A 23,974-nucleotide genomic window follows, 5' to 3' on the forward strand; every position below is an offset into this window, starting at 1 on the left:
TTGGGGTTTTCATCCAAGTCTTCTGACCTTTGTCCAGGATTCTTTGATTTTATTGTTTAGTTTTCAGACTTATATATAAAATAGTAAAATGTCAAGAAAAAATAACTGTAAAAATTAGGCCTCATCAGTATTGGAAACTTTTGCTTGTCTAAAGATTCCACTAAGACTGGGGTACAGTTTAGTGGTAGAATGTTTGCCCAGCATGCACCAAACCCTGAAAATAATAAAATGTAATTTTGAAAAACCCACATCACTAAGAAAGTAAGTAGGCAACCACAGATTGAGAGAATGTTTACAAAGTCTCCTTTTGTCTCTGACTTGAGTCACAGTATATGGGGAACTGTTTAATTAAGATAACCTAATAAAAACAGTCAAGCAACCTGAATAGAAACGTCACAAATAGAGAGATACTTTCATTAGCACATAACAAGATGCTTAGCATGGTTAGCCTTCTGGGGGAATGCAAATTAAAATAATGAATAAGCAATGTAACACTCACATAAAGAACGTGGGAATAAGCAGGGAAATTGAGAATAAAGGCTGCATGCCCTGATGTTTGGGACTGGATTAAAGCAGAGTAGGGATGTCCCGTGATGCTCCCCGCTTTGCTCTCTTTCCACAAAGCCAACAGGACACCCTCTCCTTCCCTTGGCTTGCATTCTTTTATCCATATTATGTGGTTGTGGGAGTGTGGACACAGCCTGATGCAGACCTCAGATTTAATTACTTTACGTTCTGGCCACATAGAAGGCTGGCTTGTTTAACGCCCTTTATTTTATATCCAGGTGGCAGTCATGAAGCAAAAGAAAAAAATTAAAAAAAAACAAAAACAGAATTCTGTAAGAGTTGAATGTGACCATAATTCATTTGTTGAAGTGCTTGCGAAAGGACCCAAGTTCAGTCTATAGAACTGACAAGTTCTTTTATTTAATGGAAGCCATGCAGGGTGACATCACTTAGAGTCCCAACACTGGCGAGGCAAAGACAGGCACTTATTGATTGTTTTGTTTGCTGGCTTGCTGGTCAGCCCTCTAGTCAGGAACAAATGGCTATTGAGAGCAGTTATTCTACAGCCAGAGAGGAACCAGGCTGGCAGATGCGCCAGTGACTCCCAATACATCACGTCTTCTTGTTGAGTTGGCATATGGCCAGTGGAGTGTCCTAATTACCGAGTGGCTTTTATAGCCCATTGTTTGCAAGTCGCTCTGGAATAGTAGCTGGAAGATGACAGTGAGTCAGCTTGGGAATGGTGGCATGTCATAATGGGAATTGTTGATAGAATTTGGGAGATTAGCAACCTCTGATGATCCACCCAGGAAGAACTATAGTCTGTCCAGAGAGATGCATCTCGGTGAGTTAAGAATTTCTCTTAATACGTTTATTACCGAACTTGGGTGTCGCTGCCTTTGCCCCAACTATCCACCTTCCTTAATAGTTCCATTAAAAGAGCGAAATTAATAATGACAAGCAGAGGAAGAGATGTGGTCAGTGTGGCTCCAGGAGGAACAAAGAAAGCCAGTGACCAGATCCCCACCCTACCTCAAGCCCATCTTAGAGGTCCTGAGACTCTGGGGTTAAAAAGAAGCCAGAGGTGCCCATAACTCAGCAAGGGTGACTTGGTCCCTGTGCATCCACTGTCTCAGCTCCCAGCCTCCACTATAATCCTATCCTTTGGGAGATAAATTCTTTCTCTAGCCCATTAGTTCCTCCTCTGGCTGCCCCCAGGGCTTCAGCCATTTCTTCGCCCTGCATAAGATTCCTGGGGAAATTTTGCTTCTTGGAGACCCTTTCTATTCCTAATCTGATAGCCAAAGAGAGTAACTTTAGTGCCTCTTTAGAGTATATTCATTCCTCTCAGACAGGCCATTGCAGGATTACAACAAATGAAATTACTCCAAAACCATGCACATAGCCATGTGCACAGATGAAGTATTCCTTCCCTCAGTTCTGCCCTCCTTGGTCTTGGTGATTCTATTGTTTCCTTTTGGTTTTTGACTTTGAACTGTATTTAAAGCAAAGATTGTATGCAAAGAATAAACTGTAAAGGTGCCTTCATGAGTGGAAAACTGTTGGGCCAACTCCCAAATAATGACACGGAGACTTATTATTAATTATGAAAGCTCAGCCGTAGCTTAGGCTTGTCCCACTAGCTCTTATAAGTTAAATTAACCCATTTATTTTAATATACTTTCTGTCACGTGGCTCATTACCTCATATCTTGGTACTGCTCATGCTGCTTCCTCCGAGTGCTGTGACTCTGGCTTCCTCTTCCCCGAGTTCTCTCTCTGCCTGGAAGTCCAGCTTATATCTGCTGCCTAACTATTGACCATTCAGCTTTCTATTACACCAATCACAGCAGTACATTGTCACACAGTATACAAATATCCTACAGCAGAAAATTATCTCACCTCATTTTAAGACTTCCCTAGTGATGTGTGCTTCACCGTTCCTGTCTCTTCTCATCTGGTACAGTATAAACGGTAGTGGTGTGCTGTACTGTGATGCTGTTGCTCTGTGGTTTACCAGCGTGGGTCAGAGTGCCTGGAACGCTGGCCCCAGCCGTCTGTTGCATGAATGATAGCAGAATCTGGTTTGCAACCCAGATTCTCTCTCCACTCAGAGATTAAATTGAGGTGAGGCTGGGAGGGCAAGGGAACAACTGTCTTCATTAGTGTGGATGTTCAGTCCTAGCAACGCCAAGGGGATCTCAGTTACATTTGCATAGAAACATTTGAAAGGTCCTTCTTGTCCCCAGAGTCCTAAAACCCTGCAAGACAGTGCTTTGCCAGTGGGTAGGAGGGGAGGGCTGTTTCCCTGGAAGGAACGTTGCTTACACATCACGGCTGAGTGTGTGTGGAAGGTGGTGCCAGTCAGATGTCAGCTCCCTGTTTGGTTCAGGTCTTCTTTCATAGTAAGAACATTGAGGGCTGTTGACTTTACTTTTGTGGTTAGTAAGAGGAGTTAGTATTTTTCATGTTGGGAGTGGTACAGATGTTTGCTAGCTTAATGGTAATTATAACAGCTGTGGCAAAAATAATGTTATAGTCTATTTTTTTTTATTCTGAAAAATTTCCAACCCATCTGGAAGGTGAATGACAGCGTAACATGCACCTTCATCACTAAGCTCAACGTCCTTCACATCTGGCCATCACTGCTCTGTGTTTTTAGGTCTATAACTATTTGCATTTCACCACCTTTTATGAATATAGGGTGTAGATGCCCTTGCACTTCATCACTTCCAGCCGATGACATTCTTCTGTACGTTTTGGCACAGATGTTGTGTGTGTCTCAGTATTCTTTCAGTAGCCTCGTTAGACCTTCCCAGCCACACTCATCATTCTCTCAGCCGAGTCTTTGTTGTATTACTTGTATTAAATTCAGTGCCTACTCAAGCTTGCACACTTCTTAGAGAGGACCCTTGGTAAGAGAAAGAAGAACAAATTAGTGTGCACTTACAGTGTGCTTGGTAGTGTGTGGAGGTCTGATGATGCCAAGCCTGGCAGCAGATTGTTAGCACGCGTGCCATCTTTATAATCAGCTGATACTTGGGGAAAGCCAAAAGATCGCCGGGGATTTAGCAACTTGTCTAAAGCCTGCTGCAGAATTTGGAGGCTAGATTAGAGCTGGTGTAATCTGGCTTGAGGTCTGCTGGGAAATCAGTAATCTTGGTGTTGCACATAGGAACTCATGAACAAAAAATAAAAAGAGCAAAAGTAATTCAGCAGGACAATTTCCTTTTGTAAAACAGGTGCACCAGAGCCCAAATGAAGCTAATGAACACAGTAGCCAAAGGGACTGCTTGTCTTTTATCCCTGGTATAGGTAGTGACTGCATCTTACTCCATTGATTAGAGCTTGACTTCGTAATCTGATGTGACCTTCTAATCAGAGCAAAGGGGCCATGGGGAAGTTCAGAAAATCTGGCCTCTTGTTGGTCTGATTACCTTGGTAGAAAAAAAAAATACATTTTCCAGCATCATGTACATGCAGATTGCACGCTGCTGGCAGGCAGAGTCCTCCTGTGCGTGGACATGTCTCATATCACTTGGCTTCCACAACACCAGCCATGCTTCGGGAAAACTTCCAGAAGCAGAAGCTGTTCAGGAAACAAAACCTTTGTGAATGTGAGAACTTGATTAAATAGGCAATGGCTTCTTGGCCTTGGTTTCCTAATTCGCCTCTTCCACGATGCTCCATTCCTGTTGTCCGCGTCTCCTGACTAATAATGACACTTGGACAGTTCATCCCGCTTTTCTAGATGGTTGATGAAGGGCTTTCTGAGCTGTGGTTTGTGCTTCTTCATTACAACACCAGCGGTAGAAACAGCTTCCCTCGGTTGGAGGCAGATTGCAAAGTCACCCTTATCAGTGTATACACGCGTGGTCTGTAAATGTTCATTACCCTCTCTCAAATCTAGCAGGTCCAGTTGATGTCTTTTCAGGATGTCACTGTCAGGTCAGTGAGATGGCTCCATGAATAGAGAGAGGCACTTGTCACCAATCCTAGCCACCAATGTTCAAGTACCAGGTTCCACCGATAGGAGAGAACTGACTTGCATGAGTTGACCTCTGACCCCTCAGTGGCACATATCCCTGTCTCTGGGAGTAAGTATAACAAAAAAACAAAAGAGGAGGTAGAGGACAGGAGAAGAAGATAAAGGAAGAGCAGCAGTGGGCACTACTGTCACTCCAGTGCCTTGGCGTGGGGCGAAAATGGGCACACATGCATCTTCAGGTGCTGCTGAGGGGTCTGAGCTTGGGTGCCCAGCTGCTTTGTGAGCTGCCCGTAAATTTGCATCAGCTATAAAGCTTAGACAAGAGGGATCACTGTCTTTCTGCTTTCTCTCGGGAAGTCTCTTTTCCCCACCCCTTTCCCCCAGTGAACAGATGTTATTCTGCTTCTTAGTTTAGCTGGAATAAATACAGGGAACAGAAAGGCTGTAAGTAATGCAGACATGGAGACGATAGAGTTTAAACCTGAGCTTGCTTTTCCTTCCGTGCTTAATTCAACTTTCTTCTCATTGTGGGATGAAATTTGTTATAAAAAAAAAAAAAAGATTCACTGGGGAAAAAAATAGAAAAGGTGGCCAGGAAATAATAATAAAGTCAGTTTCCTAAAGTGCTGACAAAATGTTTCGTGTCCATCCTCATTGGGTGTTTAATATAAGCAGTGTTTTCTTGTGCCTCATCAGCATATGGAATTCTCCTCTGCCTCCTCTCTCGTGCATGCTTTTCTCCTCCTTTTCCTTTTCTCCTCCCTCCTTTTTTCTCTCCATCCCTCCTTTCCTCCTCTCTCTTTCTTGTTCTTTTTTTTTTTTTTTAAGTTTTTGAGAAACATGCCTGAGCAAACAGGAGGCTCTTTGCCACCAAGGCATGGATTCCATGCTTTCCCTGTGTCTAAAGAAGTCCCTGTCAAATTGCTCACCCACCTAGGGGTGCAGGGCCAACACCCAAACAGGAGCTTGCTCCCCGGAAAAACAGCTGTGCATCAAAGGAATGAAAGACAGAAAGACAGGGTTCATTCTGAAACATACATTTAGGTCCCGCAGTTCAGCGTCTCCACACTAAAACAGCGTTTCCACACTGAAACAGCGTCTTGGAGTTTTTATGTTGAAAGAACAAATAGAGCTATAAATCAAGGCTTTATCCCCCTTTCTTTTTCTTTTCTTTTCTTCCAGAGACAGAACTTCTCTGTGTAGCCCTGGCTGTCATGGAACTCTCTATGTACACCAGATCTGCCTGCCTCTGCCTCCCAAGTACTGAGATTAAAGGCGTACACTACCAAGACCATTTTAAAATGCTAAATCAAGCGTTTTAAAATTTCCTTGGTGGAAACGTCAGGATTCTAGGAAGATGTCAGAATCTCAGCTGTGAGCCTCAGATGGTACCTGACAGCATTCTTAGCCTTTCCATTGGTGGTGAATAAGGGTTTGTCAACAGAATACGTTTCAGGGGGTTTTATCTCTTAATCAGGATATTAGGTCTGGTAAATAGGTGGGGAGGGATCATGGTACAGCAAGAAAACATGTAATTAAGCATAGAATTTCATTGAGATGTAATCACCAGTCGTTTCAGAAGCAGTTTCTTTGCAGAATTCTTATTCATAAAGTGCTGCTCTGAGCTCATATCTATTAGCCTTTCTCCCCTCCTCCCTCCTCTTCCCCTCCCCTTCTTCTTCCAGACTTTTTTGTTAGGATCTCACTACATAGCCCATACTGTCGTCCTGCCTCAACCTTCTCTGCTTTACTGGATTATAGGTGTTCCCCATATTATCTGACTCTCTCCTGTGTTTGTAAATACTGTTTTGGTGGGAAGCATTCTTATTTGCATAAGGTCCCTGTTGACTTTCACAGCACCAAGGCAGAATGGAATAGTTGCATGACCTTGTGTGTGCTTTCAAGCCTGGGAAAAGGTACTTAAATTTCATCCTGTATAGAAAAATGTAGCCAAACCTGATTTAGGCCATTGCTTTAATGCTATTTGGGGTAAAGAAGTTCACAGTAACTATATAAAGACTTGACATATTCAATCTTCCCAGTTTATGTATTTTTTACATATTAAGTTTTTCTTTCATTTTTTGGTTAAATACACATGATAATGACAGTCATTCATTATTTCTCAATAGGCCATTCTCTAAATTAATTTTCTGTGGAGAGCAGTTTGTCAAGATTAGGGGAAACTAATTAAAAGGGAAAACCCATTCTCATCTCAACATTCTCTGTCACATGAGTGATTTAGGATTTTTTTTCTATACCCTAGAAATTGGTATGACCTTTGGGAATCAAGTGATTCCATTTACAGGGAATTTCAACAATAATTTAAATTTAAGGCTTGCATTATAGCATGACGTATGGCATCCAAATGTTTGATACCTGATTAATCTCTATGCCAGTTTTGAGCCATTTGGAGCTAAGAGTTGTGGTGTGGTGCCCATCTGTAATCTCAGCACATAGGACGCAAAGGCAAGTATAAGCAAGCAAGGGCACGGTGAAACTACCCAACTAGACTGCTCCAGGGGTAGGAAAATAATGGTTATTTGGAATCAGACTCCCAAGGCAATAGGGTCTGGGGGCAGAGAGACAACAAAATGGTAGAAGACAGATTTTATGTGACAGCAGGGTTGGGGGTCTTTGAGCTGCTACAGCCATCCAGACTAAACTAGAAGTCTTCACCCTAGGTAGTTGACCATTGTAGGAAGATTAAGGGTGGTTCTGGTAAATAGAGAATGGCCTTTGGGCTTGATTATCCAGTACGAATCCTTCTGTTTACCAGGCCCAAGTCCTTCTGTTTAGGATACTCTCAGCACTACCACAGGGTTGGGAGAAAGAGTTGCATCTAATAGCAAGAAGATTGCAGTTTGAGGACAGCCTGGTTGTATAACTTCAAAAAACTAATAATAAAAGGTCAGGTGGGATGTGGGAAAGGCAATACAGCCTTTTGGAGAGAATTTGTTTCAAGAGCCTTAAACATTTTCATTCTTATTGTTTCAATATCACTGCATCAAGGATCATGAAAAAGTAATAAATACAGATAGATTATGCTGTCTCTCTGTTTTGATACACAGTCTCTTGTAGACTAGCCGCAAACTCCTTACGCAGCAAAGGATGAGCTTGAACACCTGATCCTGCCTCCACCTCCCAAATGCCAAGATTTTAGGCTTGTGGCATAGCAGCCAACTCTGGATGGATTTTGGACACAGAAGATAAGATACATGCTTACCAGTTGGTAATGGGTATGTTGTGAGTCCAAGGCTCCAAAACAACCCAAGCAGATACAAGAGGTTACAGAAGGCAAGATTTTATTGGATTAGGCAGTGCAGCAGAAACTGACCTTCAGAGACAACAGTCCAGACTCGGGAGCTGACCGAATCCCTGTCTCAGCAAGCATTTAAGCAGAAAACACCGCAAATATCTGTGCCAAGTTACAGTTACATATTCCGTCAACTAGGATTCCAGGATTAGGGGGTTTCCTAGGAATATTACTGTATGGTCATATTCTCATTGGTTGGTTTGCTCAAGTGTAGTGGGATGGTTTGCCCATCAAATCTTGCCAACCAGATGCCAGTGATATCAGTTACCCAGGGAGGTCTGGGGAGGTCTTGGGAACTTAAACTTTATTTGACCCTTATTCAAGATGGAAGTTTTATTCAAAATGGCTTCAGTGTGGTTTCTTCCTACAGATATATAGGTTGTGGTGAGTTGATAAAATAGATAGCATTTTGAAACATAATTATATTTCATAAATGCCTACAAAATGCTATAACATGTGGGCTTAAATCCTCATAGATGGTATGATCTGACAAGTTAGGCTATAGCTAAACGGGATCACCTGAACTCTGTGGGCTGTGGGACCCATTCATTGCCAGTTTAAAAACAAATATTGCTGCGTTTCTGTTGCTGTTATAAAATACCATGATCAAAAGCGACTTAGAGGAGAACAGCATTTATTCTGACTGAAACAGAGTCTGATATGGCATGGAATCAGAGCCTGAGACTTGCCTAGCAAACAGGGAGTGTAGAGATCACATTTCATCTGCTTCCAGGGGAAGTGGGGCCAGGATATAAATCCTCAAAGCCTGCCCCCCAGTGGCATGCTTACTTCAGCAAGGCTCTGCTTCCAAATGCTGAGACAACCTTCCAGAACTGCCCCCGACTGGGGATCAAGTGTTTAATATGTGAGCTTATGGGAGGCATTTTTCATTCAGCCAGCTCCAGCATTCAATCACATCTTTTTATCCTCTCCTGCTCTCTCTGCCCTTTCCTGGGTCAACATCCCATAGATAGTGTGTATGGACTGGCTTCTTCCTAACACCTGCTACTACACAGCCCACTGCACCTGAAAATTTACACCATGTCTTTCTCTGCTATGGTTGGAATCCCTGAGCATGTTCCTTCTGCAAGCCAAGTGAGATAGGAGTTCCTTGTTGGGACCTAGGAAGTCCTTTTCATTCTCTCCCCAAGCTCCTCCTTGATAACGCTCTGTGCTCTTTCCTGCAGGCTTGCCTCTTTGTTGTTTCTGAATCTTTTATACTTGCTGTTACCCCTACTTGGAATACTTTCCTCCACACTTTGCAGGAGTGACTGTCTTCCTTTACTTCATTAGCTGCCCTCTGCTTAGGGACAGCATAGCCTCAGGGTTCATAGCATATTTGTCTGTAGGCATTTAATAATTTTCTGTTTGAAGAGAAATGCGTCAGATGAGTTGATGTGTTTGCTCATTTGTATATGTATGTTATAAGGGTATTTGTTATAGTCCAAGGATATAATGTGTCTGTACAGCTATGATTTTATAGCTTGAGTGTGTGTGTGTGTGTGTGTGTATCCATCCATACACAGGACAAAAATAAATAAAATTAATAAAAGTGTGCAAATGAAATACAAGTAGCTTTACTTGGTTGTACAACTTTCAAACATTTCTCTTTGAGGGGGTGGAGAAATGGCTCAACCAGCAGTCAGGAGCACTGGCTGTTCTTCCAGAGGACCCAGATTTTACTCCTAGTACCCATGAGGAGGCTCACAACCCTCAGTAACTCCAGCTCCAGAGGATCCAGCACAGTTTTCTCACCTCTATGCACGTAGGTGCACAGGCATACACAAGGCAACACCCACACATAAAATTTAATATTTTTGTTTGCTTTTGGTGACAGGATCTCCCTATGCAGCTCAGGTTGTTTTTGAACTGTGTATACTCCAGCCTCAACCTCTAAGCTGAGACTACAAATAAGCTCCTCTGTGGCTGGCTTGTCTCTCAAGGTTGATATTTTAGTTTGGTTTGGTTTGGTTTGGTTTGGTTTGGTTTGGTTTGGTTTTTCAAGACAGGGTTTCTCTGTGTAACAGTCCTGGCTGTCCTGGAACTCACTTTGTAGACCATGCTGGCCTCAAACTCAACTGAGATCCTCTTGCCTCTGCCTCCCAAGTGCTGGGATTAAAGTTGTGTGCCACCACTGCCCAGCTAAGGTTGATAATTGGTATAACTTTGCTGTGTTGTTAAAATATGCAAAAGACTTCACTTTAACCACCTTCAAGGAGAGGTTTTGGCATCAAGTCCCTCACATTACCACGCAGCCATCACCACCCTCCATTTCCAGAACCCTTTGAATGTTTCCAGCTGAGACTCTTCCTTATTGAACACTAACTCCTTAGTAATTATAATTCTCTGACAAGTGAGAGAAATGTTGGGGCCAAACATGTTAGGAAAAACATGAGAAGTACCATGCTGGCATTCTCTGATGCAAATGACATAGTTGAAGTGGACTGGTCAGTGTTGATAATAATCCTGTCCTCTTCCTTTCAAGCTACATCTTATTGTAGGAATTTATGGCTGTCTTAAAGTTGGAAGGAAAATACAGAAAGTTCTGATTTACCAAAAACAAATTCCCTTTTCTTTCCCTGAACTAAAATGTTTTTATTGTAGTTACTATCCAAAGTCATGGTTTCACTGTGGTATTGCTGTCGATAGCATGTGCTTCTCTTGTCCAGAAAGAGACAGAAAGCCCTGTGTCACAGTTGAAGTCCAGCCTGTAGCCCCAAAGGAAAGAAACATGATATGCCTGAAGACATGGGAAGGAAATGGGATGAATAACAGTTCCGTCCCCGAGATGTGTTCTAAACACACCCTAGGAGGCTCCTCTCTGCTCTTGCTTGCAGACCAAGCTTCTGCTCCCTGGAAATCAGTTTTTTGACCTTTTATGCATTTTTCCTTCATGTCATCTCACTAACATTTAGAGCAACATGGTTTGTATTGAAAAAATATGAAGGAAAGTGGGTTTTGGTGTATTAAAAATGGAATCATAGAATATTAAGATGATATGTTGACACTTTTTAAATTTCAGAAAACTCAGTGGAAAATGCAAAGATATATTTGGAAACTTAAAAGATACAGATTTCTTATATTGATAAAATATAAAACAAATATAAAGTAATAACAATTCAAGTATGGTCTAAGTTCCATCGTCTTTTTTAAAATTTAAAACCTCTTTCAATGATCTCTGGACACGTGTGTGTGCATGTGTACAAGCATGCATGCGTGTTCAGATGGACATGTGCACCTGTTCATATGGGTGTCTGTGCAGGTGCATGCATATGTGTAAAGACGAGAAGTTGTGTCTTCTTCAGTTGGTTTCTACCTAATTTTTTTTCTTTTCTTTCTTTTTTTTGGGGGGGGTGGGATGGAAGGTGTTTGTATGTGTGGGTTTTTAAAGACAGGGCCTCACTATTTGCCCTGGCTGTCCTAGAACTCACTATGTAGACCAGGCTGGCCTCAAAGTCACAGAGATCTGCCTGACTCTCCCTCCCACGTACTGGGGTTGTGGTTGTGCACCACCACACCCGGCTTCTCTTCTCGTGGCTTTGAGATAGGGTCTCTCACCAAACCAATTTGGCTAGGCTGGCTGCCCAGTGAGCTCCAGGGATCCACTGATCTCTGTCTTTTCCTGCACTTTGATTGGAGGCTTATCCTGCCACAACCAGTTTTTATATGGGTACTCGGGATTCGAACCGGGGTCATGTCTGCAGAGCAAGCACACACTCACTCACTGATCCATCTCCCCAGCCCTAGTTCTGAACCTTTTCTTGAACAAAGCTCTACATACTTCTGACTTATGTTCTTTCTTCCACTTACAAAGCAAACCTTGAGTTTGAATGAAAGTAAAGATGCCAGGACATACTTGCCATTTATTATTTATCTGTCTTACACTTTATTATTTCATTGGCTCAATGCCCTTGACAGTTAGGAAAAGATTTACTGACATGTCCTCGGAATAATTGTTAATTAATCTGAGATTAGATGCTCAAAGTACAGTATCCTTAATGGAATGTGAAGGTGGAAGCTCTGCTCCTCCAAATGTCAGGGAATGCAGAGTAAATGTTAACTGGCAGCATAGTTAACCCTGCCCTTTGCACATTTACAGAAGAGAGGAGTTTCGGTCTGATGCCCATAAACCACAGCTGGCTTGCTTAGTGAGAGCCTAAGATTAAGGATAATCTGGCAGAAAACCTCTGGTTTATTTTATAGATGGTGACTGTAGATAGCACCTATGTCACATATAGGGAACAAACTAATGGGTCCCGTATGTTCTCTGGAATTTGCTTTGGTCCCTAACGGTGTATTTAGATATACAGACCTCCCTCTTTGCTACTCATAGTTCAGATAGTGTTCAGTGCCACTTAAGTTTTTATTTTTCTACGTGGGCGTGTGGAGGGGGACGCACAAGTGTCACGGAAAACGTGTTAGGCGACAGCAGCAGCAGTTGGTTCTCTCCTACCACGTGGGTTCTAGGGACTGAACTCAGACGTGGCAGCAAGCACCTTTGCTCACTGGGCCACCTCCCTGGCTCTGTCAATGTCATATCAGTTCCAGTCATTTGGTAGGAGTTTTCCAGTCAAGAGTCACCTAGATTGTAGACAACTGGGAAGCATTATTCTTTCAGTATCATTCAAGAGTGCCTTACCCCTGGGGCTAGAGCTGAGCAAGTGTGATTATCACACCTACCAGTGATTTACCAGTTAGCATTCCTTCCTGATCCTCAGCCCCAGTTTACCTAAGAACCCACTGCTCTAGCACAAAAAGACTGTTGTCCCCCGTTTCTAGGAGCACTGGAAATATTCCTTAGTCCAAACTCTCTTGCCTTATGGTTTGTCTCCTGCTGTTTCTAACCCATTGAATAACATTCATACTTATGTGATTTTTTTTTAGCTTTTGAAAAAGAAGACTAATTCATGTTTGGGCTAGATTTTATTTTTTCCCCTCACCTCAGAAACTGACCACTTGACACCGTGGTGATTGCAGTTTTTGTCTTTCACTAAGTGCTTCTACTCTGCCCTCGCTGTCCTAACATGTCATCCCCTCTGCTGTTTACAGCAGCCATGTGGTGTGGCCACTATTATATCATTGTTCTATTTTTACTAGTGAGAGAAGAGAGGCTCATGAGCCATGAATAATGGAGCTGGGTCCATACCTGGGCCTGGGTTTGTTCACTGCCAGCATTTGCCCTGTTCTTTCTGGTGGACTCCCTAGTGAATCCAGGACCTAAGAGTGCAGTGGGACCCACTCAGCAGCCGCCCTGCCTAGCTTTGTTTCCTGGATGATTCTGTGCATTCTGATGCATAGCACCTGTGTTATATCACACACCCAATCAATTCTTGGTTGGCACGCCCCTCAAGGAGTTCATTGTCTCCTCTGTTTCTTTAAAAGTCATTTGGAGGGCTGGAGAGATGACTCAGCAGTTAAGAGAGCTGGCCTTCAATACAGGGGACCCAGGTTCAGTTCCCAGCACCCACATGACAGCTCATACCTGTTTGTAACTCCAGTTCCAGGGGATCTGACACCCTTACACCAATGCACACAAAATAAAATTAAATAAATTATTTTTAAAAACTTATTTGGAAATAATTATTGTGGTTGTTATGGGCACATAGAATGTAGTATAGAATTTCTCAATAGTCTCCATGACATATACTTATGTTAACCGGTACATAAGGAAACATCTATGTACTCCATAGATCCAGGTATTCCGTACCTTCATGCTGTTCTGCTTAGTCTTTGTTTCCCTCTATTATGGAGGGAACATGTTAAAAATTTTATGGATGAAGTTTTGTTCCCTTCTGTGTCTCTGTTCAATGTTAAGTGCTTGAGAATTATCAATATTGCTTATGTATTTGTAGTGTCTCCTTTTTCAGTGTTGTGCAGCACTTCATAAACATATCATTTCTTTCATTGCCTCTGGAGAAATAGTTAGATTGTTTATAATTTAGGACTGAACAATTCATTTATGTTTTCTTTTGTGGACTTACTTTTGTGTTCTTCATTTTTAGTGAAATTGTTCATTCTTTTTCTGTGCAAATTTGTCTTAATGAAGTATTATTAAATTGTGTTCTCATGAGGCTGAGCCTCCTTACACACCTACTAGCTGTATATAAAACCTTGTTTTATATCTTGCCGAAAGGTGAGATTTATTCACCCTTTGAATTCTGTTCTTCTGGTAACTACATAGTAGGATCTCCTTCTGATTTGAGTTTGTATGTTCTTATCACCTAGGTATATGTCAGCATCATGTGTGTGTTCTTTTCTTTTTGTTGCTTGTGCATTGTTTTCTTGCTTGCTTTTACTTTTATTCATTTGCTATAGTAGATTACACTGGAGTTCTGAGCCAGTTTGCAAGTGTAACCAGCGAAGAACGCTTGACTATTTGACAGTTGTTGCCAGGTTGTCCTCTTGGCAGTTTCAGCTGGTCATTCTCCCTCCGAGAGTGTCTGCTGATGTCACCGGCACTCGCTTAAAAGCACGGCCCAGAGGAAATCCTCTGTTACTCAGCTTTCTGGTATGGCATGTGATGAGGTCCATACCTTAGTTGTTTTCATGCTGTTTTCTCTGTCGCCTTCCCTGGCTGTATCCCCTGCAGAGGGAAACGGAAGCCCTTCCTCACTGTGGCTGAGGGTCTCGCTGGGTTTGCAGGATGCTGCTTCCTCACACACAGCTCTGACTGCTCACTGTTTGGAAAGCCCTCTCTTGTTGATGTGCTCTGTCTGCTTTATGTATTTCCCGCAGGAGGAAGGCTCAACAAGGACCTGCGACACTTTCTCAACCAGCGGTTCCAGAAGGGGTCTCCGGACCATGAGCTCCAGCAGACCATAAGGGACAACCTGTACCGCCATGCCGTGCCTTGTAAGTAGCTCATTTTAGTGTCTCACTGCTGTGTGTGTGTGCGCGCGCTCACGTATGTGGAAAGAGGAGAAGGAAGCTCAGCTGATGGTTCTGGCACACTTAGCAGTCAGTCCACCTAATGATGCCCTAAGTAAAGCAGATGATGGTTGCCAGTGGGACAGACAGCGTGATATCATGGTGTGACTGTGTGACTGGGTTTCCATTGGACTCTGCTATTTACTAGTTTTAAATGCTGGGCAAATTACCTTTCGTGAGCTCACTGTCCGATCTGTGTAAAGACCGTGTCGGTCATGCTAGCTCCACGGAGCTGCTGTGAAGTATAGAGGGGCTGAAGCGTGCAAACAGTTCGCAAAGCCTTGGCGGGGTGAAGCCTCTAGAAATGGAAGTGTCATTGTGTTTAATGGAGCGAGCCAGGCAGAGACCCCGAGACTGAGCAGGGTGGAAGCCACTGTGTCTTTAAGGCCCTCGGTGGGGGTGTGCCACAGTCACTCTCCATCCCTACAACCAGATTTTAAAATCCCCACATCTGGATTGTAGGGAAAAAGAAGGATTTTCACAGATTAAAACTCTAAAAGATGTTCCATGCAACCAAATTTGAGCAAGCCAGATATAGACCATCAGGCCTCTGAAAGGGAAACCTGCAGGGTCAGGACAAGCAGCCGTGGGTTGGTCCGCTGGGATTGGATAATTGACAGCTGCCTTAGAGTGGGACATGAACGCACCATGTCTGTGAACAGGCTGATCTTACCTCTGCATCTTGGGAAGACATTGCATTCATTCATTTGATTCCGTTCACACCTCAAGGAAAGAGTGATTCTGGTTTTAGTACTGGGACTTTTACTTTCTGCTTTCTGTCACTTGGTTCTTTGAAGTTTGAAAGAGTTTTTAGAGGTACCATTTTTGAGACACCGCCTTTTAGAGGAAGAATAATATTTACAGAGTCCTCCTCTTGCTGTGACGTGTTGTATAGAAATGGTTTTCTTTAACTATACTTTGGAAGTAGTGTGCTAGACTGCCTGTGTTTGCTGATGTCACCATAAAATCACAAGTGTGACTGACCAAAGGCTTCGCATAGATTTGAGAACCTTAGAAAATCGGTTTCTAGAATAATCACCTGCCCTCCATTTTGCTTGGTAGTAAATCGAGGCTCTGCAGGGAAGAGGAACACTGCAAAGGACTTGGGCAGCACTCTGTGGTCCTGTCTTGACTCGCTGGCAGCCGCATCAGACAGAGAGGAGGTGACCTGTTAACGTGACTTAGTTGCCCTCACTCATTTTAGCTTTTCCATTTTGAATTGAAAACTTTAATCCCAATAATATCCTTGAATGATTCCGTATGTATTTAGATTCATTGCAATTCTTAATTCTAGTCTTGCAGATAGGGTAGGGATTTTCATCTCATTTTTATTGATCTAGTAACCCAGTTTTGAGTGAGGATGTGGCTCTGGGCAACAGAACTGAGGCTGTATTATCCAGCTTGGTCCTCCCTGTCACACTGGCCCATATTACATACACCAAACTTCTGAGCAGGAGAGGAAGCAGGGTCATAGGGAATTCATAGCAGAGCCTCATCTTTTTGGCTCGTGAACCTCCTAGGGCCATTTCTAAGCTGTCCTGTGACTGCCTGTAAGTTATGGTTGCTGGCTGAATGCAACTTTGCCGAATTCAGAAATTGTAGGCTCATGATTGTTCTCCATGTAATTTTTTTTTCCCTACTTAGATTCCACTTTAAGAGATGGGGATGAAGCAAATTAGCACACCATTGCTTGATGCATCTGTGGTGTTACCATGGTTACATTTTTGGCAAGCTTTCCCATTCTACCCTCCCCACCCGATCTCTTGGACTTGACTATGAGCTACATGGCTTGATTTTAAGTGTACCACTATTTAGAAAGTAGGTCCAAAAGGCTTGGTTTAAAAAAAAAAAAACTAATGGAAGTATAATGTTTGTCTTTTCTTAAAAAACCATTTGGTACTGATGTCCTATTTGTACGAAACTAGTAGATCAGGAATTTGGAAAGTGAAATTCGTGTTTGGACTGAAAAAGAAGATACAACACAATTCCCTGTACGGACCCAATTATAAAGTAGCAGAAAATGAGGTTTATTTTTTGTGCCTAGTGTGCTCTGTGTGTGTATGTATGTATGTGTGTGTATATAGGTAGATGTGTCCATGTATGTATGTATGTTATGCACATGCGTGTCCACCCACATGCACAAGTGTGTAAGTCGAGTTCAGAGGTCCATTTTTTTGTGTCATTCCCCAAGTGCTGAAACCTTGGGTCCCTCTGGGGTCCCTCACTGGGACTTGGGACTTACCATTCCAGCTCGGCTGGCTACCCAGAGAGTCACAGGGATCCACATGTCTCCACCTACTTAGCGCTAGGAATGCATGCCTGTGTCACCACATCTGCCTTTCTATACTGTGGGTACAGGCCCTCATGCTTGTCTAGTAAACGCTTCGCCTACTGAGCTCCCTCCCCTGCCTGTGATGTGGTTTTTAACGTGAGTTGACTAGGGTGATGTAGGATTCTGTGGCTGGCTTGGAATAGTCTGTCCCCATGTGTGTTTATTTTGACTCTTTGGCCCTATGCCTGGCAAAGCCGAGGTCTTTCTTGACCGGTGCCTTGTGTGAGTGGCTTTGGGAGCTGTGGCTGAGGAGAATCAGTCCTCCTTGTGTTATAACAGGAACAAAAGTTCCTGTGATCTGTTGTGTCCCGCAACCTTCATTGGCTGATACTCCCTGACCTCAGCGTGTGGGAGGGTGACCTCATGAGCAGGTAAATGCTAGAAGGGGGTTGAATTTATGTTCTCCACATTGTAGAAAATATCTTGACCATTGGCAATGAAGAGAGAAAGCTCCTCTAGTCCGAGTCATCTTGACACCCTCAGCATGTGTGTTGTGATGCTGTCACAGCTCCGAACTCAGTCGTAAGCGTGGCAATCGTCTGTTTTATTGGTAAGCAGAGAAACAACTGAACTTCTGCGCAGTTACACTTGGAAATATCATGCTGCTCTCTGCTCACCCCCTCTGTGGCTATTATTTTAATTTTGAGCACTGTCATTGAGGTGTAATTCCCATGCCACCCTTGTCACCTGTGAATGCCTTCATGCAGTCCCGGTTTTTTTTTAATTTTTATTTTATTTTATTATTTTTTGGTTTTTCGAGACAGGGTTTCTCTGTGGCTTTGGAGCCTGTCCTGGAACTAGCTCTGTAGACCAGGCTGGTCTCGAACTCACAGAGATCCGCCTGCCTCTGCCTCCCGAGTGCTGGGATTAAAGGCATGCGCCACCACCACCCACTCATGCAGTCCCATTTTTGTTGCAGCTATTTTCCCTTTTGTTTTTCTCTTCATTCAAGAACTTTGTTTCTATGGTAGAAGGAGAAGGTCATCATGGTAGAACTCAATTATATATACCCCTGAAAATCACTCCCCCCTCCCTAGGGGAAAAGTGAGCACAGAAAAGACAGCTAAATGCAGAAAGAGTCAGAGTCTGAGGGTGGCTCTGCCAGCTCTGTGGCCCCGTGCAGGCCACAGAACCCCTTTGATGCTCGTTAAATGGAAGGTAGTGGTCTACGCTCAACGAGAACTAGGTTCTTGTAGGCACGAGCAGCTTCCTAGCTGTGCAACACTTTATCTCACACTTGAGAACCATGTAATGTAGTCTCTCTCTCTCAAACACACACACACACACACACACGCAGGTACACACGCACACAGGCAGGCAGGCACACACGCACACATGTGCAGCACCTCACCATGTTCTAAGTTTACCATTCTGTCGTTTGCCCTACTTGTAGCTGTTCTGAAGCACATGCAGCCATTGCCCAGCCCTACCTAGTGCTTCAGCCACACAGACATCTTTCTGTCTCCTGCATACAGACGCCTTCTCCTGTGGCTTCACATTGCCTTCTCTGGCCGGTTCCTTACTTCATTTTAGGGTTCAGCCTCGATGCCTCTTCTCCCTTGAAGTTCTGCCTCATCTCCTTCACTGGGACAGGCGTCATTGTTAGGGCTTTCAAGACTCTAACCCTCTACCTGACCTATGGTTCCTACTGTGTATCTGTCTGCCCTTCTCGATCTATCTTTGCCAAGTCAGGTGGCGTATCTCCCTTGGTGACCTCTGCACTTCTAACCTGGTGCCTGAATAGTGAGGTAACTATTTGTTGAGTGAATGAACAGAGCAGGTTGGTGTTTCTTCCTTGGGTCTGCATTCACAGCCTTTAAGAGCTACTTTTGCATAGGCTTGCAGATTGAAAGGCTGCTAACCTCAGAGACAGGCTGGTAAGGACTTCATTGGGGAGTTGGCAGGTAATCCAAGCTGTCCTGAACATGATGCTAAGGAGCGCTTTGCAGCGGTTCTTAATTATAGTCTCTATTGCTGCACCTTCCTCAATGATAGCCTTCCTGTTTTGTGACTTCTTGTCTTGGTTGATGTGACAGCCTCTGAGATGGCTGCTTTGGAGTGGCCGCTTTCTGTGTGAGTATAAATACCTTACCTGACCGGGCTTGTCATTTGCCTTGCCGCCGCTGTCAGAGTGAGATGCCAGATGCAGCTCTAGGCTCATTCAGCAAGGTGGCTTCTCTGGAATGCTCAGTGCACCCCTTCCTGCCTCCTGCCTCTGGGGGCTCTACTCTGAGGGGCTCATTTTTTCCACACAGGCAAAGGAATGTCTCCTGAAGGAGGGAAGGAGCCTGTTTTATAGTTTATTGTTTTGTTGAGCAAGTCTCTCTGTGATACTGAGGCCATTGTAACCTGCCTACGAGGTATTGGTTATTAACCTGGAGGAGTTTACAGAGAGACTGTGTTTGGTCTCCAAGACATTTTAAATCTGATGTGATAAACAGGTGACCTTGTTCTTTATTTATAGAGGTGCCATATTCAGATAGACAGTTGAGCATCTGCCAACATTAACCTTTTTTTTGCATAGAGCCATGCATTACTTTGGGAACTATTTGAACCTATTAGTTTTCTCTTAGGCGCTGTTGTTTCCACCTTGGCTTATCTGAACTCAGCCCGTTATCCCATGGTCTTTAATAATGAGAGCTAGTGATAGAGTATAACCAGAGCAACGAAGCTGATGCTGACCGTCTGTGTTTGATGTTAATGAAGTGCTTCTGATTGGATTTTGTAGAGAGGTCTGTAAGCATCTGAGGACTGTTGCGACTGTGACTGTTATCCTCTAATCAAAGTGCTGCCTAAAATGAAAAGGTGTGTGTGTGTGTGTGTGTGTGTGTGTGTGTGTGTGTGTGTGTGTGTGTGTGTGTGTATTTGCTCTTTGCAAAGCCTAATCTGGTTCATAACATTGATAGTCACTTATTTTGTGACTCTCTGTGTCTCAGGTGCTCTGCTGTGATTTGTACAGTTCACAGAGATTGCCTGTCTCTCCTGTCACCTGTGTCTGTTTTAACCCTTAGCCTGCCATATCATCTAGTTTATTTAACAAATAGTGTGGTAATGCGCAAAAGAGCATCACCACAAAGTGGGTCCGACCTTAAACCAGATCTCACTCTGCTCCCCTGGACCCCCTCACTGCCTTTGTCACTGGTGCTTGACACGGAGATGCTGACTGTCTGGGAGTTAGCCTCCTCTTCCCAAGTCATCTGTCAGCATGTCCAACCTGTGACCAACAGACCATGTGTGTCCTAGGAGAGCTGTGATGTCCCAGCCTGACGCAAAATCAGAAACTTCTACTGAAATGTTTTTGGTGTTGTGGCTGTCTTGTTTTGTTTTGGTAACTCGGTTGCACTCAAGTGTGAACTCTGTAGACAGCAATGCTGTGTTGCAGTGTGAGAATGTTCCACAGGCCTGGGATCTTCTACCTGAAGGTCTCCGCCGAGGCCAGTCCTTCTCCCTGCTGCCATGAATCCCGAAAGTTAGCATTGCTGCTCCTTTTCAAGTTCTCTTTAGGCTGTCGCTATCGCAGAAAGTCTCTGGACTAGGGAATGTAGAGAAAACAGTATCACTCACAAATGGAGATACCAAGGGTCTGAGTTCAGCAAGGGCCTTCTTGCTGTTTGGTCCCTTGACAGAGGCATGAGTGAGAGGAGGCCACTCCCCTCTGTTTGAAGCCCCCTCTGAGGATGAGAGGTAGTTTGTTACTATTGTAGTTCATGTATTCTTAGTGTATGTAGTGAGAGAAGAGTGGACTGCTTCAGTCAGTGGTCTGTGCTGGTACCTAGTTTTTTAATGATTGAACTCAGGTACAAACCCATTTCTAACACCCGCCAAACCCCAAGCTCTGGCTTTGCTTCTTTGCCTCCCGTCTCCTTGAAGGTCAGTTTTTTAAATGTATGTACTGAATCATAAAGTATCTCCTCTTAATAACATATGGCTTAGTCCTTGGCTCCGTCCAGGATCCTAATGTATCTATTTGGCAGCTGTGTTCATTTATTTAATTGCTTTATAATTTTAGCTGACATTTTCCATCAAGATCCGTTACAATTATAAAGCAATTTTCACAGTAATTTTTGAAGGTACATGAGAGTTTCCATAGTGTCCTTACCACCTATTATGTCAGAGAAGATTTTACAATATTTTAGTTTTTCAAAAAACATTTCAGTCCAGAGAATAAAACACATTGTATTTTGCACAGATTCCCCTTGTGTCAAGCATGTTCAGTAGAAACAAGTGCAAAGAGGGCTGGATGTCTGGCTCAGGGGGTTGAGTGCTCACCCAGCATTCATCAGCTCCCTACCCCTACCCTTTGGGTTTGATCCCTAGCATTACGTAAAACTGGGCATGGTGATGCTGTTAGTCAGGGTGCCCTAGAGGATCAGAATAAATCAAATTAATATACATTACAGCAGGAATGAATAGGTTGGCTTCCCTACTGCTGGCTGGGTAGCCCAGCAGCGGCTGTTCGCACTCTTGAGAGGCTGACAGCCTGTGACTGCTCAGTCCACAGGCGGGATGCTCCACCACTCTGGATCTGGTGCTCAAGGCCTGGAGAGCGCTGGCATTCAGCTCATGCTAGAAAGCTAAGAAGACTGGGTTCCCTTGTCAGGGGAGGATGGTGCCAGCAGGTGCAGCAATGCATAGATGCACTTAGTAACATAGAGCCCAGGGAGTTTGAGGCTAGCCTGGACGACACCAAAACAAAACAGAAACCATGCCCATAGCCCGTAAACCCCCACAAAAATACAATACATTTTCTAGCTATTTTTATGGATTATAAGCATTTACGTTAAAGTCTAGGTAAGGATACTTTTTCTTTTGTGTTTGATTGCCTTGCTAAAGACCATGATGAAATAAGGGATTAGTAGTACTTTGTGCTCTTACACAGGGCATGGGTTTGGTTCCAGCACTCAGATCAGGCAGGCCAGAATCTGATACCCTTCTCTGGCCTTTACGATCCTCTGTACTCGTATGATATACATACAGAAGAAAACACACACACACACACACACACAAATGTAAAATGGGCCATGTTATAGGTAACAGCTTCTTAAGACTTATTTATTATGCATACAATGTTCTGCTAACATGTACACGCCAGAAGAGGGCACCAGATCTCATTATAGGTGGTTGTGAGCCACCATGTGGTTGCTGGGAATTGAACTCAGGACCTTTGGAAGAGCAGGCAATGCTCTTAACTGCTGAGCCATCTCTCCAGCCCCGGTAACAGCTTCTTAATCTTTTTTTTTCTTTTTTTATCTACAACCTGTTTGCCTGAGAAATTTTTACCTGACCCCAGGTATATAGATATATAAAATAAGTGTACAAATTGACATTTGTGGAGAAGAATTCATCAAACAACTTATTTTAAAGCAATTATTTGATATATCTCTATATATTTTTTGTCATTTACTAAAGATGAAAACAAATTTGCCTTAACAAGATGGATATGCTTGTCCATACTTATATAATGACTTAAATCTTTGCTAACTGTTTGATCATGTAGGATATAGAGCATTTTCCATGTCTTTGATTGTTGATCGGCAGATTGCTCCTATGATGCTGAGTACTGGGAATGCTATTTCATACAAGTACATAGTACAAAAGAGCAGAAGCATATTTAGGGCCATTTTAGAAAGTTTTGAAGCTCTGAGCTAATCTAAAACCAAAATTCATTGAACCATTTTTTTTTAATGAAACTCAAGTGAGCAGCTCAAACAGTAATTTTAAAAATCAGTCAGTTCAGCACAGTATCATCCAAAGATACACCATTTGATACATGCTGAGGAATGACAGTGGGGAAAATTTAAAGGCTTTTTGTTTTTATAACTAAATTATGTCCCTATAAGAGTGGAAAACTTTATGTGAACAGTAAACATGCTGTATTTTTAGAACCTCTCGCATCTGAAACCTGCGCCAAGCTCCTGTAGGCAGTGCTGCTGGTGTTCTATTTGATGACAGCATTTTCAGTGCGAGGTTGCATTTAGTGTTCAGAAGAGAGGCCCCAGTGCCATTGCAAAGTGAAACATGGGAGAACATGGCCACACATGCCTCAGATATGTTACATGTTTCGTTTCATTGTTCATCGTTGCACACTGAGCCGAAAATTCCATATCCCCCACATTCAGTTACAGGACACTGTATGGGTTTCATCACACCATTCTAGAAACCGTTGGGCTGGCAAGATGACTCAGCAAACGAAAGCACTCATCATGAGTGTCTAGGGACCTGAGTTCAATCCCTGAGAGCCATTTGGGAGGAAAAACCTTCTGAAAGTTGTCCTTTGACCTCCTCATGCACACCGTGGCACACAGTTAACTGCACGCACACACAACATACTCCACACACACACACACACACACCTGCACCACTCACACACAACATACTCTCACACTCACACACACACACACCTGCACCACTCACACACAACATACTCTCACACTCACACACACACACACACCTGCACCACTCACACACAACATACTCTCACACTCACACACACACACACACCTGCACCACTCACACACAATACTCTCACACTCACACACACACACACCTGCACCACTCACACACAACATACTCTCACACTCACACACACACACACACACCTGCACCACTCACACACAACATACTCTCACACTCACACACACACACACCTGCACCACTCACACACAACATACTCTCACACTCACACACACACACACCTGCACCACTCACACACAACATACTCTCACACTCACAACACACACACACCTGCACCACTCACACACAACATACTCTCACACTCACACACACACACACCTGCACCACTCACACACAACATACTCTCACACTCACACACACACACACACTACCTGCACCACTCACACACAACATACTCTCACCACTCACACACACCTGCACCCATCACACACAAC

General features: G+C 43.5%; 1 protein-coding gene across 26 annotated transcripts in view; it reads left to right on the plus strand.

The window, feature by feature from the left end:
- Magi1 (membrane associated guanylate kinase, WW and PDZ domain containing 1) overlaps window positions 1-23,974 on the plus strand; it is a 625,393-nt gene that overhangs the window by 332,273 nt on the left and 269,146 nt on the right. For all 26 annotated transcript variants that reach the window (XM_075983419.1, XM_075983417.1, XM_075983421.1 and 23 more), the window contains exon 2: window positions 14,543-14,659. In XM_075983419.1, the coding sequence (XP_075839534.1) occupies window positions 14,543-14,659 (117 nt within the window). The remainder of the gene's footprint in view (window positions 1-14,542; window positions 14,660-23,974) is intronic.

Source organism: Microtus pennsylvanicus, chromosome 8 (genome assembly GCF_037038515.1).
Source record: "Microtus pennsylvanicus isolate mMicPen1 chromosome 8, mMicPen1.hap1, whole genome shotgun sequence".
NCBI lineage: Eukaryota > Metazoa > Chordata > Mammalia > Rodentia > Cricetidae > Microtus > Microtus pennsylvanicus.